At 38.0% G+C, this 22500-nt stretch overlaps 1 protein-coding gene across 1 annotated transcript in view; it reads right to left on the reverse strand.

Moving 5' to 3' along the window:
• Positions 1-22500, reverse strand: part of LOC137974910 (uncharacterized) — an 84162-nt gene that overhangs the window by 11106 nt on the left and 50556 nt on the right. Inside the window, exons 26-36 of the mRNA XM_068821919.1 lie at positions 20247-20354; positions 19190-19259; positions 16452-16567; positions 16109-16271; positions 15376-15491; positions 13419-13584; positions 7422-7534; positions 6764-6962; positions 2795-2921; positions 1572-1648; positions 107-188 (exon numbers count right to left, since the gene is read on the reverse strand). Of these exons, the coding sequence (XP_068678020.1) occupies positions 107-188; positions 1572-1648; positions 2795-2921; positions 6764-6962; positions 7422-7534; positions 13419-13584; positions 15376-15491; positions 16109-16271; positions 16452-16567; positions 19190-19259; positions 20247-20354 (1337 nt within the window). The remainder of the gene's footprint in view (positions 1-106; positions 189-1571; positions 1649-2794; positions 2922-6763; positions 6963-7421; positions 7535-13418; positions 13585-15375; positions 15492-16108; positions 16272-16451; positions 16568-19189; positions 19260-20246; positions 20355-22500) is intronic.

Consider the following 22500-nt stretch of genomic DNA (forward strand, 5'->3'; position numbering starts at 1 on the left):
AAACAACTTGATCTTAAAGGAAAACTTTGAGGCATCAAATATGCCCACCATGCTGTTGAGTACAGGTGCACTGCACTTTTTTTCTAACGACAATAATGGTACATACCTTAAACTGCCGGCTCTAAGTAACCTGCCGTTAACTTTAAACCCATTGTTGAGAGCTGCTTTCACTATTTCCATTGACTTGCCTGAAATGAAAAGCACTTGACCATAAAAAACTGTGATCATATAACATCAAAAAGGCTTAAAAACACCTAAAAATGACTAGTTGATGACATTTTGATGTTAACTTATCGTCATTATCAAATCAAAGATAATACAAAAAGATAATACATGCAAAGCGTTTTGTTTAGTTAGTAAGTTATTTTTAACGTTTTGATTGCCCGCTGTTGCTTTAAGTATTTATAAGTAGAAAACTTTATTATCTCTGACTTGATAATGATGTTAAGATAACGTCAAAACATTGTTTTTAGCCTTTTTAATGTTTTATAATGTTTTTAAGAAATATTTTATCACAATTTTTTTTATAGTCAATTGCCTGAAATGAAGAAGTCAAAATCAAGAGGTGAGGTGCTAAGGACACCAGCTGGACAAGCAAAAACTATATCCAAGTCAACAAAAGCATGTATGAGTATAGTTACAATTTTTAAAAGTTCTTTGCTCTGGTTTTGCTTTACAAGTAAAGGCTCAATAGCGCTGTTGAAGCTTAAGCTTGCCTCAAAATTAAACAATTTTAGTGGAAAGATGTTTTTTCAATTGACTAGTTGAGAAGTCCTGGAACAAGCTGAGTTGCATTATCACTTTAATCAAGGAACAAAAGTTTACAACGTGCCAGGCCAGTTTCAAATGCAACTTTAGTTTTTTACTTTTCTGTCTTTAACATATACATATTTTGCTACATCACTCTTATCAGAATGTTTTTCCACAGAAAGAACTTCACATGTACAGTAATATACAATGATTCATACAATGATTTGCTATTAGTCTCTCCCCACGGGCTTTTCAGGACTAATTTTACAATACTTTTGTGGGCGACTTTAGCCAGACTGCTTGTTACACAGTTTACAATTAATTTTTTATGGAAGTGAAAGATGCCCCCGTCCAGCTTAGGTTAGACCACAACACCGGGAACTACGTCCCCTACTCTTATCGAACAGTGAGTGGGTTCTTTGACGTCCCATACTATTTAATTTCCAACAAGGGTTATGAGACGGGACCTCCGGTTTACAGTCCTTATCCGCGAGAAGACTTGAAAGTCTAACCATTTGCAGATGTAATTACAAAGGCAGCACATTCTCCTCAGTTATTTTAAGACCCTGAGTGTTGGTCCGGCCGGAGTCGAACTTACGACCTCCCGCATGACAGCCCGATGCTCAACCAACTGAGCCACCGGTGCGCGGTGGCATCACAACTGCTTGGCACGCTAACAAAGTCAACTTTGGAGAGCATAGCATAAACCCATAATAATAAAATTAGTAACATTTTTATCCTCTTTATACAATTAATACGTCAAAAACATGGAATCAGGAAAAATCCTTAAGACAATTTGAAGAATTATGTCCATGCATTACCTGATCCGTTCTGTGGAGGAAGGAGATCAAACACAACAACATTGATTTCTTTCAGATCCACGCCAGCTATACGAGTACTAAAATGACAAATTTAAGTTGCAAATGTAAAAAGTAGTTTGAAAGCATGAGCCTGAGTGTAAATTTGTAACTTAGTGTAATGCAGATGGGTAAGATTTCTAATAATGAACAGGGAGTGTTGCCATAGCTTTCTCCCTCAACCAATGTGTTCCAGGATCAATTCTTGGACTTGATGACATGTGGACCATGTGTTTGTTGGACTGTTTTCTGACTTTTTTTTTTTTACTTTTCTCCTTTCAATCAAAACCAACACTTTCCTTGATTAGTCCTGCTTTAAATTAGTTTGTACTCCTTCCAATGTGGTTTGAAAGTGCAGACTTCTAAATTACCTCAAGACTGAATTAAAGAAATTTTTACTTCCCAAAAAAACAATAATAATACGGAAAAATTCTGAACGTTTGCTCTTAGATGGTGGACAGTGGATCAAAAACATGATAATTCATAAAAAATAATACAACCAATATCATGGAAAGTAAGTGACACAGCCAGCCATCTAAAGCTTCCAAGAAAATAATAATTTATTATTATTTGTTTTTTGGGCTCCATTTGAAGACACTGGTTTTCAAGTTACCCCATGAAGGCTGAAATAGCCTGACAATACCGGTACCCTTCAACAAACACTGTGATAATTTTGCACATAATCAAGGGGGATTTTCACAGAAAAGGAAAAGGGCTTCCTATCTCTTTTTCCCCAACCAACAAAATGCAAGACCCCTGGGAACAAAGTGAGGGTGACAGTAGCGGCAGCAGTGGTTGCTGCTGCCATTGCTACCACTGCTGCTGCTGCTGCTGCTACTACTACTACTACCACTACCGGTAATAATAATAATAGTATTAATGTTACTAATGCAATCAACCACACCCCATAGGGGCCTTCAGGGCCAATGAAAACAAAATTAAAGATACCCCAAAACAGAATAACTTTACTAGAGTCCAAACTAGCAGGAGGCAAACAGGTTGGCTATTAGTTTCACAAGTGCAGCTAAGAAGCTGAAACAGGGGCAACCAGGACCAACTTCAGCTACTAGCCAGAACACATCTTCATCCAAGCAGCATCTGCAGATCTAAAAAAAAAAGACACCCTAACCTAACATGACTGGCTTATGTCTTCTCACCTTTCTTCGCTGACATTAAAAATAACTTACTCTAAAATTCCAGCCTTCTTGCTTGCAGCTTGGACAAATGCTTCTTTAAATTGTTGAGCACCTTGGGTATTAGCGCGAACTTCGGGTCCGTCAAATGAAAGTTGTAGTTGTTCTGTGCCTTCAAGGGCTAAAATGTAGACAAAAACAGTGTGTCAGGTGTCTACAGGAGACCATTGCTCAAATTGTTCAGATAAGTGCAAGAATCATTTCTCTCTTTTCTCCACAATCCACACTTCAAAAATAGGTACACATTGCGTATGTGTGGTAGTGCAGTAACTTGACAAAGTGCTTTATTCCAAACTGTCAACTGAGCTGCGACTTGTTTTCCAGGACATAATATGTAGCTCTAATAGTACATGATATTGACTTGGTATTGCAAATCATTACAGTCCTATGGTAGATGTTTTTGGTAAATAGCCCTCTGAGAAGACATGAAGTCAGTAGTAAAACACAAAATCCCAAAATCCAAGAAACATTGGCTTCAAGGCTGACATAAAGTTCAACTTCTTTTTTACAGCAAGTTTACGTGTACTCTGAGTGTCTGATAGTTTCCATGACAAAAGTTCACTGAAGTTACCCCCTGTCTGGCCAGGTTAGTATCTGGATGGGAGACCTCAAAATATACAACTTCCTGATAGAAACATAGGACTGATAATTCTATTTTAACACTCAAAAATGCGAACTAAACAAGGTACAGATTTTGTTAGCCTGTTTTATACAAAAAGAACTATTGTCGCAAAAGTAAATAAATATTGATACACAGTTTTAAGGAAGTGTCGATTGAGAATAAAAAGAATTGCCATCAGCAACAAAATTTGCGACATGAAAAAAACAAACATTTTGTGCCACAAATATAAAAAGTTACCATCAGCGAAAAACATTTTGGGAGATTTTTGCCATGTTCAATTTTCTATTGTTCTTTTGGCTGTACAAGTAAATCGCAAAATCGAAAGTGACATTGATTTCATCGGCCGCCTGTGATCAAGTTACCTTGTGTGTTACACCATAGTTAATGCATGGAGATGGTTATGAAACTCGACAAGTCCTTTTGTTTCATGTTTCTGTGTGTATTCTTGGCCTTGACAGTGCACAAAATACCACGGTATACCCTTTTTCGAGAATATAACCAGCCAAATCTTTCAACTAAATTATGCACAACTAATTTGTGAACCCGCGAAAAGGGAAAACAATAGATTGTGAACTATCACAGTCAATTCAACATTTATTGCGACAACATTGTTCTCGCTTTTGAAAGTTTTAAGGTTTGGTAACCAGGGCCTCGATTAACTATAAAACCTTCGAATTTCCCGCCTACTTCCGAGGATGACACCACCAACAACACCAGTCATGTGACCAAGAGCTCAGGAGAGCTCGAAAGCTTATGAAAAGTAAGTCCACAAAATATCCGGAGTATTCACGTTTATGCTTCGCCCATCATATTCCCAGATAGATGAATCTTCACAGTACTAACTATGGTTACATGTACTAACAACTGGATGCATCTGTGGCAAAATGACAGCAAGATATCAGATTGTTGTTTTGTTACTTTGTTTTTTTTTTATTTTAAGTGTTATAAAGTTCAATAGGAAATGTGTGAATTTAGTACAAAGATCACAATCATCCAACTCTTGAGGTTGTCCATTGTTTCTGCAAAGTCAAAAACTCACTCTCCTAGTTAATGTTATTTATCACCAGGTAATTCCATCTTGTTAGAAATAGAAGCTGCTTTATTATTCATCAGTGTCACAAATTCTTGCCAATTTTGAGGCTCATTTGTTGAAATTCACGCACACTTCCAACAGATCTGTTTATTTTCATGTTTCACCCAGTTTTTTGGGGGCGTGGCTGTTTAGAGAAATGAGGATTTGAAAAGGCTTTTTTAGCTTTGTTTTCCCTCTCACATGACACATGCAGCATCTGCTTCTCTACTTTTCACACAGTTATAATTTTTTCAAAGAACATTGGAGGGAAAAAAGTGTGTGAATAAATTACAAGAGAAGAAAGAGGCTATCAGTGGAATCAACAGACACACAAGAGTTGATATAATAATCTTCATGTTTACCAATCAGCAAAATTAAAGTAGTGCTGCCAAACATACGCTTACACTCCATGAATAAAAGATTTGGATATGTGTAAAAACCAAGTTGTGATTTTTAATGTTTCGTTTCATTCAGAAGAGCTCATTGTTTCTATTACTGGGCAAAGTTTTTGAGCACAGCACCATGGGAATTTCAACACAAACACGCTGATGAAATCTAGATTTCTTCCTCTCGTTGTGAGGAAATTACTGTTGAATGTTTTTCAATGCAGGCAGAGAAGTTGACCTGATCTTAGTAAAAATGTTATGGTCAACTAGCAATTTTTTTCTTGCTTGTTTGACCTGCAGAATGTCTGTGGAATGTGAGCTTGGGTGGCGATCTCCGTAGACGGGAAAAGAATGATTTTGATTTACGACACTTAAGAATTTAAATGTCTGCTAAATTGACAATACCATACTCAAACAGTTTTCATTTTCTTCTCATTAACAAAATTAAGAAAGAAAAAAAAGACTACAAAAGGACCACAAACAAACATCAATTTTTGTTATAATTCAAGAAAACTGTAAATTTGTTTTGTAATTCATGCATGCACTGCAGGCTTACAAATCTTACACTCACTCACTAAAACAGCCCAGATGACAATGTGTGTAGTGCGAGTGCACTACCACAAAAATTATACACTCAAAGAAAGTTTTAATTCTGGGTTGTTGTTCACTGCCGGCTGAATCTGAGGCGATCACTGGCTGGATTTTGGCGGGTGATTGTTCTGTATGAAATGGGAAACGGACGATTCTTAGGTGAATCACTTGCTAGTATTTGATATCAAACATAATGTGGAACTGAAATGATCACTACCTCAAGTTTTAATAGCTCTATGAGAAGTAAACCTATTCAAATGAAATATTGTTTTGAGCGTTTGTTTACCGTTTGTCTTTCTGTTTCTTCCTTGAATTCGCAATCATTTTGTTTTCGCAAGGCTTGGTAGCCCTGCATTTGAGGTGTTGCTAAAGATTGGGAACGAGATGTCTTAACTAGGTCTCCAGTACGCGCAGGAGGAAGATTCTGTTTCTTTATTTGAGCAAAGGTCATCAAAGATAATTATTTTGCATTAAAGAGACTTGTTGCTTTTTGTATCAAAGTCGCCTCAGATTGCACTAGAGGGAACCAAATCAAAATTAAAACTTCCTGAGGGAAGACACCTCCCAACAGGAGGAGGCCAGCCACCTCCCCAGTAAGTAAGGTCACAGCGAGCTTGGCTAAATTTCATCCAAGATGTCTTTTTACATACCAAATTGTGTTGAACGTCTTACATAATACAATTTAAAAAAAAACAGCGTGTAATGCTGGTACTAACAAAACCCTTTAAGTCCCCGGTCCCAGTGAATAATTGGTTTTGCTTTTAGAGCAGTTTTCAATTGAGTGAAAAAAAGTATTTAGCGAATTGCTTTGGTCTTGCTTTACTTCACTCAGTGATTGGTTCAAAGTTCTTGCACCCCTTTTTCAACCAATAAGAAGTGAAACCAAACCAATCATGGCTCGTGCACGCACATTTTCACATGCTTTGTGTCAGCTACATGTAATTACTTTGAGTTTTGATTTGTTAACTGGATTTTCTCTGGCCTTTTTGATTGGCCAAAGTAACTACTTTGGTTTTGGTTTTACGACACTCCAATGAAACTTTCCCTATCTTTCAGAATGAACCCAAGATTTTAAGACAACCAACAACTAAAATAATGCAAAGCAACATCAATCATAAAATGGACCATTTTCACATTCTCGAGGTTGAATTACATCTGTCAAGGACACAATGTGGGCTTATGTGAAAGGAGTTCAAACACAAAGGAGTTGTATTATTTTGGGCACCAAATAAAAATGCAGTTTTGCCAGAAGGCATGATTTGTACAATCCTTTCTTGATTCTCGATACTTGCCTGGATATGTCCTTTCAGTTACAGGATCAGCGTGCTGCATTCCCTGTCCCGCATCATTTCTTGCAAACACAGTAAATGAATATGGTGTACTGCTGAACAGGTTCTTAAACAAATGTGCTGTGGCTGAACCAGGAAGCTCTAAAGTCTGCATATCAGGCACATGTTCGTACACACCAACGCCTGACTTGGTCCACTTTACCTACAAAAAAAGCCCATTTTTTTGTTGTTTGGCATGGAAAGTGTGTATAATCAATCATGAATTAAAAATGTTACAAACTCAATCTATCACAAAGGGTGTGCCGAGCCCGAAACAGAAACAGACAGGGATGCCTGGCGTCTCGCTTAGGGGTGTAAATTTTGGATTTTGGTCTCGCTTAGGGTGTTCTGGGCAAAGCGCCAATATTTTAAGCCGCCAAGGTCTCGTTTAGGGTTCCGTGAAAAAACACAGAATTACGCGATGAGAAACAGAAGTCAAATTTTCTTTTTAACTTGTTTTTAGGGGTCAAAATTTCCTTAAGCCACGCCCAGATTAGTCTCCTTTAGGGATCACAAAAAGCTTGAGCCACGCCCAGGTGGTCTCCTTTAGGGGTTAAATTCAAAATTTCCGACGAGCATCCCCTTCTGTTCAAAAATTGCACTAGGCAAGATGTTGACTTACCACGTAACCTTTGATTGGTCCGTTAGGATTCTCTGGTGTGGACCATGTCAACTTGATGCTTGCTGACTTGGGATAAACAGCTTGAGCATTTATATATCTAACAATTCCAGGGCCTGCAATGAAAGGCATTTTAAGGACCAATTAACTTTCAGAAATGTCACTAAGATTTTTTCAGAAGACGTGTGTGTGTGTATGTTGGGGGAGGGGGGTGGGGAGGGGGGCTAACCAAGACATTTTCATTTCATTTTATTTATGCATAGAAGGACAAAGCCCATGGAGAGTAAACAATAGCACACTGAGCCTCCAGCTTAACCTCTCTAGACTACACAACAGACAGACCGCAACACCCGTAACTCCATGCCCTGTTCACTACTTCAGGAAAGCCAGCATTCCTCCTTGGAATAATCCACCCTGAATAATATTAGTAGGCATTGTCAGGAGAGGAGTCAATGAGAAAAAATCCCCACTTGGTCCTTGATCATCTGTTTACCATCTACAGTACTGTGCAAAGAGAATGCAAACAAATTTTGATGAAATTTGGTTATTGTTCTCTCAAAATTTTACCAAAACTTCGTTGAGGGAGAAGTGTGTTTTTTTGGCTGAAATTCCAAAGAAATTTCACTAAGCCACATGAAAGTTTGAACACATGCATGAAAAACCGCTAATCTAACAACAAAATTTTGGTTAGAGTTTGCACATACTGAAATAAAAATTCAAGAACCTAATTGCAATACCATAATCCTGAATTCCGTAAAGTGTCAGTAAGCGTTTCATATTTTAATGAATGAATGGAATCAACAACTGTACTCTTCTCTCCACCTTAATTAGAAGTGTAAACATGACCTAAATGAAACTGTAGACGAGCATTACAAGCGATTTGCAAAAAATTAACCTTTACTCATTGATACTTTATCATTTTGCTTGATTAGAAGAAGTCACACTTTAAAGTTAACTTTGACGCTTACAAGTTCACTTTTCTTCTCGCATCAAGTCCTTTATCTCCACTTGGACAAATGATTAAACTGCCTTATCACAAGTTATTAGATACAACTCCTGCCAAGTCCTGGTGTGAACCTCTGGAACTCTCATCAATTGGATGTCTAAGGCACCAGTACAAGTCAAGAAAATTTAATGCATTTGAGTTGACTGATGCCATTTTGGATATGATTGCATAGCCATATGTGGAAGGTGGGTTCCAGGGAGACAAGTAGAGACGAGAAATAAGAATGATTAAAAATAATTGAACAACTACAGTTGAGGCTCTCAGTAATCAACCAGGTCAAGTTACGACCACTAGAGTAAAACTCTGTTACAAATGTCGCTTCAACTCTCTAATTCAAAGCTCTCATAAACGACCATTCCAGTAAACTACCACGACCAGCTTTGGGATTACCCAACTGGACTTTACCATTGTTTTTTAAGCTCTTGTTAGAGTCTCATCTCTGTATGTCAACACTTAAAAAAAAAAAAGACAACAAACTGGACGAAAAATTTGTTGACAAAGATCTTTGTTCAGGTAAGTACAAGGATCACTTCACCATTCAAGATTTGAAAGCTACATCCTGCTGCACATGAGATTGCTATTTTGGCATCAGTGAACTTCTTAAAACAAGATGCTTCCGTGAAGCATCCACTGGGTTGCCTGTGGTACGTGTTACAGAAAATCAGAAGGCACTGAATTGTGCGGTATTGAACTACAGCATTCCAGTCTCTGAAGAATAAATGAGATTTTACTGCCCCATCAGTAAAATACGGTTAATGGAACGTGACCATACTAAAAGGGGCTATTCATGTCGCGTTAGTTATCTTCGTGTTCTTTGTAGTCAGTCGTTCAAGGTCATAAAATCAATGGTTTTGTTGTAAATAAAATGAGGACATAGAGACTTTGTTCCTAGATCTCAGTTTATAACGTACACCTGCATTGGCCAAATCTGTTAAGGCCTCATTCATAACTGTTAAAGAGCACATGGAATACCTACCTGGTCATAGTAGAAGCTGTACAACTGGCTACTTTAATAGACAGAGTCTAGCTATAAAAGCCTCAGTTAGCCGTCCAAGGTTCACTTGGCACTTTGCCTTCTATAGTAAACCAACTAGCTGTTGGCATTTGTTAAAGTTTTTTCCCCTCCCTCCCTTTGGAGATGGGTTGGGTTTATCGCCTTGCCTTCATTAAAATTGGGTCACTCCTGCGAGGTGCAGTTAAGTCTGCGCAGCGACTTCCCCCAAGCTTGTTGGCTCGTTTGCCTTTGTACATTGCTTGCTACCAATACTCTTGTCCGATCCAGCACATGCTCTTTACCAATCAGCTCGTAGTGCTGGGGAGATAAGTGAGGTTGTTCTATATCACGCAATTCGGAAGTCGCATAGGCTAACCAGTCGCAAGGCAGTGTTCCCCTCAAAAAACGCCAATACGTCTGTTGTCTCGTTCTATTGCGCTTTACATTATGCGTTAAAAGCTAACTATGTTGATACCAAGGAACAGTGACATTAACAAATAAAAGAGAAGCGAGAAACATTGGCTTCTGGGCTGACATGTTGTTAATTTTCAAGTTCCCTCACAACTTCTTTTCACCACAAGTTTAAGCATGCCCTTTGAGCATCTGACAGCTTTGTAATACCAAAGTTCACTGAACTTATTCCCTATCCGGCGGGGTTAGTATCTGGATGGGAGACCAAAACATACCTCTCATAAAACATAAGCATTGGACTGAAAATACTATTAACGCTAACAAATGTGAACTCTGCAAGGTACAGATTTTGTTAGCTTGCTTTATGCAAAACAAGAACATTTAATTAAGTTAACACACCAGAAAGACACTAACCTCATTTTGACAAGAGAATGCTTTACTATTGCCACAAAAACTATCCAGTTAAGCTCGCATATCACAAAACATGAATTCATAAAGGCCACCTTTTCCAGCGAATAACTCTTTGAAACAAACAACATATTTGCTATTAGAGGCAAAAACCCCTTCTATTTCATTACGTGCGTGAAGAGAAGAAAGTCAATCGTGTCAAATATGCGCAATATTGCAACAAACTAAATTTCAGGATCAAACCGTTTCCATGAAGAACCTTTTCCTTGAATAATGAAGCACAAATTACATGACAAGCTTTCTTTCAAATAATTCTTGGCTGTCACATTTCCAATTATTTTTTTTTACCTGAAGACTGTGCAGAGTTGATCACAGATCCACGTAAGGTGTTCGATTCGTTCTCTGTCTCTGTTGAACTCTTAAGTTACCAGAGAATTTTCCATTTGGTTTCAGTGTTCTACATAACAGCACACTTGGTAAAATATTATTTTAGAAATACAGCTCACTTTGATTTCGGCTCGACGGGTGATAGATTGTTGTCGAAGTCCATTACTCATCGCTTTTGAGATTCCAGGTGTTGGCTTTTCAACGCCTGCCTAGTTTATCCAACTGACTTTCCATTATCGAGCTCCATAAGGGTATCTTTTTTTAAGGATCCACTAAAACGCCATTTGCGTTACATGACTTTCGACGCCATTGCAGGCTAAGTTAATGATTCTCCTGTGTCCACCAGAGAAATCTATACATTTCCACTACCCTCTCGATCCTAAGAAAATACGCGCAGAAGGCTCTATGCACAAAGACACCACTTACCAGGGGAGTGACAGGCAAGACTTTTACCGACACGGAAAAAAAAAAACTAAAACAAACTAATCCCACCCACTTTCCGACTGGGATTGCCATACTGGCAACCCAGTAATGACGGTCCCGTTATCAACAATCTGGAGATTAAATCTGACCAGAGTTAACTCCGATCTGACAGAATCACAGAAGACGTTGATGCAGCGCAGTGGTGGAAAAGAAATAAATCTGATCTGTCACACTTGGCTTCTGCAGCAAAACTGTTTAAGTCCAAGTCTAGATTTAATAACTTTTGGCGAAACTGATGATCTTCGTCTTTTTTCAGTAATTTTTAAGGGTCTTTTGGAAGATGTGAATAGTGTAAAGACATTTCCAGTTTTTAAAGGGGATTCCCGAATGTTATCTTCTGTACTATCAATAAGACTTTAAAAATTCCACAGACTTTGCTGAAAGCTCTCGGAAGCTTTCTATTGTTTATGATTTTGGCCTTTTGTGAGAGTAGATTCTCATAAGCAACTAACTAACTTCCCCGGGATGGTCACTTTTGAGGGCTTTGACTGGCCTTTTAAGCATTAACTTAAATGTAAAAGGCAAATGCTCAATGCAAACTTTCAATAAGCACTCTCGAAATTTTGCTATGTCATGACGAAAGTTCGCTATGTCACAACAAAATTTCAATGCAATATTCACACGGCTGTTGGGAAAGTGACGAGCATTTTGATGTGTAGCACAATCACCGTACCCACTTGGGGGTGACTCAGAAACATTTCCTGATTTATTCAGTTTAACGTCTTCAATGAAGCTATATTTTTGCTTAATGCTAAGGTTATCCTTGTTGATTAGCATACAGGGTGTAAAAAGGGTAAGCGACTTTCCTTTCTTGAGAAAACAAAGGAAAAGGATAGAAAAATAGGAAAATTTTGAGTGTAACGCGTAACACAATTTTCAAATTGAAAGTCTTCAAAACCATTTTTCATAAGAGAGAACAATTATGTGGATTAACGGACAATAACCAGTGATAACACGCAGTAAATACTACATATGAGCCAAATTAAAACAGTTCATGTTTATTAAAACACATTAAAAAGATTCAAAATTCCGTAGTTTCCTTATTGTAACGCTGTGTTTTGGAATTCTGGCGCTCACCAGGTTATAGTTCGAAACAAGTCTTCAGTTGATATCTGTGGCTTCAAAACCATCTCAACTAAATGCTCATACCTTGTGCTTTAACATACAGAAAAATTAGTTTGAGGGATCCACTACGAATAGAGAAATCACTCCTCAAAACAGTCGCTACGCTATTTCTGTTCCGCAATTACGCAATAATATTTTTCGAGACCACTTCTTTCAATGTTGCTCCTGCTCCAACCAAGGCGTAAGTAGGTTCCAACCAAGCATTTTCTGAATGCTCACAAGTTCCACTAGCTATTTCCACAGTTTCGTCATCGTAGCTTTCAGGGTCGCGAAAATATTAGCCTTTGACTGAGTCGCTACGTTTTTTTTTAACATGCCGGGCCATATTGAACCTAGTCTTGAGTGCCAGTGAACATCACAAATCTACTTCGCAAAGAAGCCATGATTTCCATGTGCTTCACAAGGCTTGGTAACCTTTCCTCTATGGATATTATTGGGAAGTCCACAATGTCTTTTCAGGGGCAATTTTCAGGAAATTGAGAGAGACATCTGCTCTGACCTCAAATTGTAAAGTGGAGCAAAAAAGTGGAGCAGAAAGCCAGCGTTTAGGGTGTCAATAGAACTAAATGAGGGGATGCTATCCTCCATGTAGTGAAAGCTTCCTGTTTTTACTGTTTATTTGCCTCAAAATTGACTATCTGTATGAAAGACCACGCCTGCAAGGGGTCATGGGTAAATCAAAAATTCAGTTTTAACGGACCAAACATTAATATTTTCCGAACAATTAGAAAGATATGAAAGTCTGGGTGTGAAATAAGCCAAAATAAGTGATTTTCACCCCAATAAACACAATTTCACAATTTTTAGGTATGTTACAGAAATGGGTACCGTGATCATGCTACTCATCTTTCGATTTTTGACTGAAACAATAGGCGTTTCAAAAATTCGACAAGTTTAGAATGCAAATTCAAAGTGGCGAAATTCGTTTGCATTCTTTTTGGACAGTACTGTAAATATAAGGAAGAAGACCACACCACTTGCTTTTCCTTTAGCCTTGGACAAAAATGTTGAGCCACTTTGCAATACCTTGCCCAAATAGGATCAGAAACTCGCCTGCAAACAACATTGTGAGGGGAGAGTAAGCTGTTTAAGTCTCAGATCTGTATAGTCCCGTACTGCTCCAAGGAATTTTTTCACAGACTGTAGGTTACACATCCAAAGAAACAAATACTTTTTCCCAACTTACTGTCTTGTGATGTTAAAGCACTGATAACCGGACTCCTTGAGCTAATACCCAAGCTATTCCTGGCTGCAATTTGGAAAAAGTACTTGGTGTAGGGCTTGAGATTGTGAACAGTATAACTTGTCTTGTCCCCAGAAACAATAGAGGTCTTTTCTTTGATTGGGGAACTCTGACAAAAACAAGAAACATTAAGGAATATTGAATGTTATAAAAAAATAAAAAATTAAATTAAAAAACAGGCAAATTTACATGCATACGGGGATGGGGGGAAAGGGAAGACCTTGCTCTGTGGTTATTGCTAACTACAAGCCTGGGTTTTTCAGTCATCTGGCCCTATGATGCCAATAATGAAGGGGTGTCTAGATAACAAACATGTCTGAGTGTAGAACCTTTGGTCAAAATCCCTTGCTCTGTGAGGTTATTGTTTCCTCACAACAACTGCAGTTCGTGAAAGAGAGAACTGCACTTCAAATGCATAAGGGCATTTCATTCATTTGGCCTTTCACGAAACATACATGAGTCCAACAAATTGACCTGCTCCCAACTGTGTGACTTCCCAGCTCAGTTGGAGGAGCATTTGCCGCTGCATCCCAGAGGTCATGGGTTCTAATCCCATGGAAGCCTACTGAACTTTTCAGGTATCTTTTTGAGACAGCTGCTTTAAGTGCTACTATGATAAAAAAAAAAAAACACTCCCTTTTTTCCTTCTTCAGATTTTGAAAGTGTGTTTGCTTACCACCTGACTGGCAAAAGTTTCAAAGGCTGTTTACTTTGAGTATACGTTTTGGGTTTCACAACCCATCATTACTCACATTCAAAACTGACCGATTGGACCTCAAAGGGTTAAATCTAAGAGAAAGTGACGTCATTTACTCAGTAGCTTAAATTTTCAGTGTGTCAATGCAGCTTTTTATATATGCAAAGCACGAGATCAAAAATGAATGAAGGGGGTAGTTCCTAAACAAACTGTGGTGCTGCGTCGATGGGGAAGTAGTATACAAAAAATAATTTGGTATATCAACGGAGTCGATATTGTAAATTGGCCACCGTACAGAGATTCTAAAAGCTGATGTTTTGAGCGTTGACCCTTCGTCAGAGCAGGAGCCCATCACGCGGAAAGTGCAACTTAACTATACTTGTGCAACGGCGTTTTCACAAGTAAGGTTATTTTTAGATTGAATTTCCTGCTAATGAGACTCCCACAGGAGCCCGATGACCAATTACAAGAAATTAAGCTGACGTCATAGGGTCACTGAACCGTAACTGACTTTGTTTTTTGACCTAATTCACGGGAAGGGCTAGTCTAAAAATAAACCTACTTGTGAAAACGCCGTTTCACAGACGCTGTATAGAAGTTGCACGCTCCAGGATGGGCTACTGGTCAGAGTGAATCGAGGAATTGTGGGTTAGGTGTAGTTTTTATAGTAGAGTAGGAGCTACACTATATTGCCATGTTACCACCAATAGCATAGCTCCTACTCTACTAGAAAAACTACATGTAACCCACAATTCCTCGATTCACTCTGATGAAAGGCTAACGCTCAAAACGTCAGCTTTTAGAATCTCTGTACCGTGGCCAATTTACATTATCAACTCTGTTGATAAAACCAAATTTTTGTACACAAGATTAAAAGTCTGAAAAACCAAAATTTCCATGCTGCATATCAATTCAGACGCATACACACACATGCATTCTCGACCCAGCTCTCTGTCAGGTGTCCTTTTTAAATCAAGGCTTAAAACTTGGGTCTTTGAGTGTTCAGTTAACATAATTTGAAATCCAAAGAAAAATAAGAATTGATTTTTTTGGTCTTAAAAGCACTTTAAAATTGTCCAGATAAGTGAAAGGGTTATTTCCTTTTCACCCTCAGTGTATAGCACACACACACACACACACATTAACTATCCACATCACAGATTCAAAATGATAAGTAACTTTTTAATACAGCAAGTTCCTAACCTGGTAAATTATATAATTAGTTATCCTCGAAACATCAGCAGGAGAAGGGTTCCAAACAAGTTCTACTTCCTTTGATGATAAAACACGAACACTTACAATTTGGGGTATTCCAGGCTCTAAAAAGAAAAAAAAAAAAAAAGAGACAAAACAAAATAAAACACTCCTCAATTAAAAAGGTAAGGATGATAAAATTCCAGGAGTATTTAAGGAGTTTTCACAAACCAGAAAAGAGTTTTCAAAGAGTTTGCAAGAAGATGTCTATGCCATACATAGTGTTTCAATGTTTTATTTGCTGCAAAAGCCTACCTTGATATTCCCTTAAGCCCTGAACCGTGACTACACATAAACAATGGCCTCTGTTTCATCACATGGTACAAACAAATGCGTAACACATAAATCCTTTCCCACATCCTACGAGTTAAGTGCACACATGCGCAGTTTAATTTATCCATTTAACCTTTTGCCAATAGTCAAATTTGGGTTCCATTTTTTGAATGTTTCTTTAACTTAGCATGATGCAATCTCAACAATTTTCAACGAACTTTCATCCAAGCAAAAAATTCAAAGAGTTTTCAAGCAGCTTCACACCAAATCCTTTTTTCAAGGGCTTTTCAAGTGCCCTTGAAGTCCAAAATAAAATTTCAGGGGTTTTCAGAAGTTGCACAAACCCTGAATAATAATAACTTTTACTGTCATTATCATCTGGACTAACAATAAAATTTTTGCTACTCACTCATTGCTTGCAGAGAGACACTAAATGGTGCAGATGGCCCGTCACCAGCTTTCGAAAAGGCCACAATTGTGCCATTATAACTATTACCAGGACGAAGACTGCAAATAATCGCATGTGTCGAGGGTACACTTTTAGCATTTCCGTTCAAGAACACCTTGTATCCCTAGGATGAAACAAATTGGGAAAAAAAAAAACAGTTCATTTTTTTACAAGGAGTTCAGTCTGCCTTTTTTTAAATACTTCATCTTATACAAATCAGCAATGATCAAAGAGAATTTGAAAACTAAGAGGAAGCGGCCACAACTAGTTGTCAAAACCAATTATCATCACCAAAAGCACAAACCTTCGCAGGAAAAGTTCGGTTGTCCTCAGACGAAACATATGGTGGTTTCCACGTCAACACTACGCAAGTTCCATTGTTGGAAACGGGTTGGATTTCCCTTGGTGGGAGGACGGGTTCTGCACAATAAAATAACATGACCTAAATATGAAATTCGTTGATTTGCCTTGTTGACGTGCATGTATACACATCAATGATAGGAGAAATGAAGATGAAAACATGGTGTTGACACCATCCCGGTCAAATTATTGTTCGCTCTGGCTAAAACGCTATCCTGCGTAAAGTACCTCGATCTGCTGAATCTTTTAAGCTTTAAGAATGCACTATGTGAACAAAATCACCTTTGTATGCAGTTCTCCATCCTGTACTCTGCTTGTCAGAGGCTTCCCTGATTTCCCTCAGGAGGAGGAAACCTCCGGAAGGATCTCATTCATGACATCCACAACTTCAGACAAGTAATTTAACTCTTAACCAGTTTAAGGATGGTGCCTAAAATTCACTATGCTTGAGTGGTTTATGGATATGAGGAGAAAGCAGATCTTAGCAAGTGTTATTGAAATCCAAAAAGAAAGTTGGGGGTATCCATGCATCGTTCAAAGATAATATTAATCAAGAATATTTGTGTAGAGGGCTTGAAAATATAAAGCAATACATGGCATTCTTTTCTAAATTGGAGCTAAATTATGCTTAGTTACTCCCAATCTTCTTTTTGGATATGAAGAGCACTTGCTAAGTTCTGCTTTCTCCAAATCGTTTTAACCGCACAAAATATCACTGTTTTAGTAAGCACAACCCATAGGAAACCCAAGTATCTCAAGATGTGCGAAATAACAATAGTGCGCACCATCCTTATAACACCCTATAACCAGTTTAAATCTTAATGCATGGCACGTGCGTGACAGAACATCAAGGAGATCTGCATAGAAAGTTTCCTTTCCTTCTCACTACAGAGAGAAATCTGGCAAACCTCTACCACAAGGTAACCATGCACAGACTACCTGCTTCATGCATTTATGTTTTTAATGGTTATTTGAGGATAAGCCAGTGTTGTAATTGGTCAGCATCATTTCTATCGCTCTTATCTGACAATAATTTGGTTACCTAAAGATTCAAATGTACTTAAAGGAATGTCACTACCAATTCCCAATTGGGGGCAGTACTCAGCTACAGTTACAAGACCTCCTGGGATTGGCTCAGAAAACAATGGACCAAAACAAACAACCAATCAACAGTGGCCCCTAGCTAAGCCTAAAAACAACAGAACTGCATTCTAAAGGGATCCAACAACATTGTAGGTTGTGAAGAACTACTTCCTCTATCTCCCCAATTGGCACGAGAGCTCAGTTGGTAGAGCAGTGTAGTGCAATAACACGGATATGGGTGTAAACGGTGCAGAAATCTTCTGTCATTTGTTATTTATTCCAGTGACTGACGGCAGCACCAAGGTAATAAAAATGATTAGCTTTTGACTTATTGAAAGCTGTATGCTTTATTTCTGGTGAAGCTGTATAATCAACAGATTGTTTGTAACCTTTTTCTTAATACATTGATCGAACAATAATATTGTACATAGCCTTTGTCATCGCCTGTTTGCAAACCTTTAATCAGTTAACCATTGTTTGCTAGCAAGCTGTGTTTTGATTTATTCGCATTGTAATTTTATCTTTTGCGATTGTGTCCTTCAATTCTCATGGTGTTTTAAAAGCGGAGCTCTGCAAAGCACTATGGGTAAGGAAATATAGTAACCCAACTGTGAGAAAATTTGGTTTTGGTCACCATACGACTGTATGAGCGTCCACTCCTCCATGTATGCCAGTGAACAGTATTAAGAGACAATATCACAGGCTCAAATAAGAGTGCATCAAGGTCAGCTTTTTTTTTTTAAGTTGACTGCCGACCAGGTACTGGGTTTTGACCGGATTGCAGGCTCAAGCCAGGTTCCCTCATTGCAAGAATAAATAACCCGGGAGCTCTGCTCTTAGGCTTGGTTAAATCGATATAATATTACCGTAAAGACTCGCAGATAAGCCGCACCCCGAGTTTAGCAACTCAAATTTTGGAAAAAATGTTTTTCATGAAAAAAAATCGAAAGAAATCCAAAGTCGAGACCATGAATTCGAAGTGTTCTGTCTTCATCCAACGCAAACTCGCCAACAAAGGATCGAAAAATACTTTAAAGTCTTACCCGTAATTTTAGTTCTTTAGTAGAATAAACATCATGTCCACCACTTATGACATACGATTGATATTATTCTGGTATTTGTTCACAGGTATTTCTCCATTCAAGGCAGTTTTTCCATAGAATTTTGCGCGTAAATTTGTTGTTTACTTGATGCACTGTGCAAAGCTGTGTAACCAGGCATAATATCGGACGATGAAAGACTGGACACCGAAATTCTCAGCACCTTTCCCAAATGGTCTCGCAGATAAGCCGTACCTACGATTTTGATCGCAAATGTTTGGAAAAAAGGTGCGGCTTATCTGCGAGACTTTACGGTATTAAACATCAACAACATCAGTGTTAGAGGACTCTCATGCTTACCTCTGATAAGTCGCTGGAGCCACAATGGGTTCGAACCCTATTCAAACTCGGTTTGTTTTTGCTTTGTTCTGTTTTGTTTTGCTTTTTTTCAAATGCTGTGATGATCTCAACATTAATGCATTTGAGATCCCCACACTTCCCTTTACCAAAACCCATCAATTAACAAAAGATGAATTTTTTCATTGACTAATATCCTTACTTGACAATTTGGTCAGCGCACCAATTGGACCAGCAAAGGGGCCTTGCCCAGCAGCATTTTCTGCATACACCTGAAAATACAAGGGTAACAAATGACAACCTGCATGGATTCCAATTCCTAGGTGTCCAACAACAACAATATTGAGCATAGATTGGGCAAGATTGGAAATTCCAAGAGAAAGGAAATATTATGTAATGTTTAAAAAACGAGCAGCGATGTTTTATCGGGGTTTAAAAACACGAGGCATAGCCGCGTGTTTTTAGACCCGATAAAACACATGCTGCGAATATTTTGAACGGCTTAAAAAACATCTCATGTCCCTTTGGACTCAAAACAATGGTTCAAATTGTGAGGTGAATATTAGCATACAAGAAAAACAAGCTATCTCTTATTAGTATTGTTTTATATAAAGAATAGTAATGAGGAGTGTTTTATCAGGATATAAAGCTCATACACGTGAGGTTTTATCGGTGTTTGATAGGCTGTTAGGATCATGAATTATTAATGAGTTTTTTAAGGTTCCATATGGATGTTATCCTTGCTTTTAAAATGACAACCTGGCAGATATGTTGATGCCCCAAAAGTCACATTGGTGTTCTATGGTGACCTAGTGCTACTGCAATTTTGCAAACGATTTAACAAAAAAGTTGAAAAGAAAAGGGAAATGCTGTATAAATATATATTATTGTAATCTTTTGAACACTCACCTTCTGCGATTGGCAGAACTGTTTTGAAGACTTGAGTGTTGTAAGTGTCTGTGTGCCATTCTTAATTTTATGCTTGACAAATATAACCAGTTCAAACCAGCCCAATTGTCCTCTTTCTGTTGCCGCTTACTTATTAAAACATGTTATGTTTCCTTTTGTTGCAATTTTGACTGGCTTTTATCGTGATCCTGCAAGCCATCACTGAAAATCTTCACCAAGTTTTACTACCATGGTACATAACTCCTCATGCAAGCAAGAACATGCTATTGCTAAAGTTGTCAATATCTTCCATCTGGTCTTAGACAAGAGAAAAACATGACATGCAGTTAATCCAAACAAGTCCAACCTACCTCAAAGAAGTAATATGTATCTTGCTTTAAGTCACCCAATTCATATTTTAATTTATTGCCATTATCAACATTTTGGACAGTCAAATTCAGCTGAGACCAATAGCGAATCTGCAAGACCAAGATGGAATTCACAAATAAATAAACGGTCTGGAGAGATTCTTCAATATTCATAATTATTCATCCACTATTTCACAACAATTGAGGATTTTTTCCAAGATATAGATTATTGCAGTTCATGGAACAACTGAGCTGACCTTTTGCCAGGAAAATTGCTTTGCGTGCAGTGTGTGCTTTCACATATACCCCGGTACCTGTATTTACCCGTGTATAAGTTGACCCCCCATTTTTTGATGGCAAAAAAAGGATTTTCTTAATTTCTTTGTTAAATGTCCAAGGGATACTAATCTTGTGTTCTTTGAATTCTGGAACTGTGGATACACAAAAAAATCCGCGCCTCAAGAGCTTAATAGTTTTGTGGTTCAGCAGTTAATGTATATGTGGGCATTTTGTCCTGAAATCGAACATGTAAACCTCAAACTAACCTGTTTCGTTGTTCAGGGATAAAGGGCTTTGAAGGATAAGCATAACATCACAGAAGCAGGAGTCAATCTTTGAAATGACTTAAAAAAACGATGCGAAATGTGGAAGGTTTAATTGGTCCTTGATTTATAATATCTCACATGACAAACAAAACAAAAAACTCAAAAACCAAACACTATGAAGTTTGCAAAAGAATTTAAATCAGCCAGGTATGTATAAAGAATAAAAAACAATCACTACCAACCAGCATTTTCAGGCAATGCAAACATGAGGTATTGCGCCAGGCTAGTTGAACAATTGTGTTTTATGGAAGAAACAGAAATACTTCTTTTGAGCTTTCTGCCTTTGGTAAAAGAAAATTTGCAGTGTCTATTTCATATTTGTGCAAGTGAGTATCTTCAAAATTAAGAGTTGGACAAATCCTTTTTCATTTCAACTGGAATTGCTTAAGTTCATTTTGAAGTCTTTTGTCCACTGTGTTCGTTATGCCCAAGACTACATTATTATGTTAATTTTGAATAAATTATTTAGCTGGAACTTGGCTCTAAAGCTTTGACCCGTGTATAAGAAGAGGGCGAGTTTTAAGCTTCTTTTGAGGCCATAAAAGGGTCGACTTATACAAGGGTAAATACAGTATTAACTTTCGTCATAACGACATCCTGTATGGGTTCAATATGAAATCACAAAGGGCTTAAAATTGCGACCAATACAGTCACATCTGCATTTGCGACTTAATGATCTAGCGACTTGTTTTCGCCTTCGCTCTTTCAAAACAAAAGGGTTAGCAGTTGCCATTTTTGGTAAAATGAATAAAGAAATAAGATTATTTTGCTTCTTGCCGTGAATTTTCTTTCAATCTGAAGATAGCATCATTTTCACATAATTTACTTAGCTACAATGTTATGTGCAGAACACCATTTTTTCAGTGGTTTCTTTACACACAAGAATTGTTGGCTCATACTTTGTTTTGCTAAACCACTGACAACACAATGCAGCACGACAATTTTGCAACTAAAATTTGCGAAATTGCTTTGTATCTTGTCTAAAATTGCAACTGGATTTTTTTTTGTTAATTTCAAGCCTTGCACATACACAGCTCAACTGGCAGAACACTGCACTAGTATTGCATAGGTCAGGCTTCAAATCCCATTCAAGTCAGGCTTTCCTTCCATTACTGCTCAAGTGATGCCGATAAGTGCCATAATCAGCATCTTAACTTGACAGTTTGTTTCTTTGACTACAATGGTTTTTCACTACGAAACCTCACCTTTGTAAAGTTTTACAGTACTTGATCAAGGCCCTCTAATCAGTGTTAGCACCCAGGGTTTTTAATAAGAGCCGGCAGCCGGCGAAATTCACTAGCTATTGCACATCAACTCGCCCCTACTTATCCTAGGAAATTACCCAACACGAGAAACATTTGCACAGTGCATGAGCCTTGGATCGGGAAAGTTTTGTTCATGTTCAATTTTAAGTAATTTCGGCAGCACTTTCGGTTTCATCGAGCACACACGTTTTTGAGACAGCGGTCCAGCAGTCTAGTACTTTGTGTAAGCTGCCTGATTTGCCGAGTACATCTGAAGTGCGACAAGATAAATTTTCGGTCATGACAGATGAAATACATTGTACACAACTGTGCAGAATGCAAAGGAGCCTCAAAGGGGGATATGTAACGCTATTTTAACGTCTTTTCTAAACCAAAAATATGTCTTGC

This window comes from Montipora foliosa, chromosome 11 (genome assembly GCF_036669935.1).
Source record: "Montipora foliosa isolate CH-2021 chromosome 11, ASM3666993v2, whole genome shotgun sequence".
NCBI classification, from domain to species: Eukaryota; Metazoa; Cnidaria; class Anthozoa; order Scleractinia; family Acroporidae; genus Montipora; species Montipora foliosa.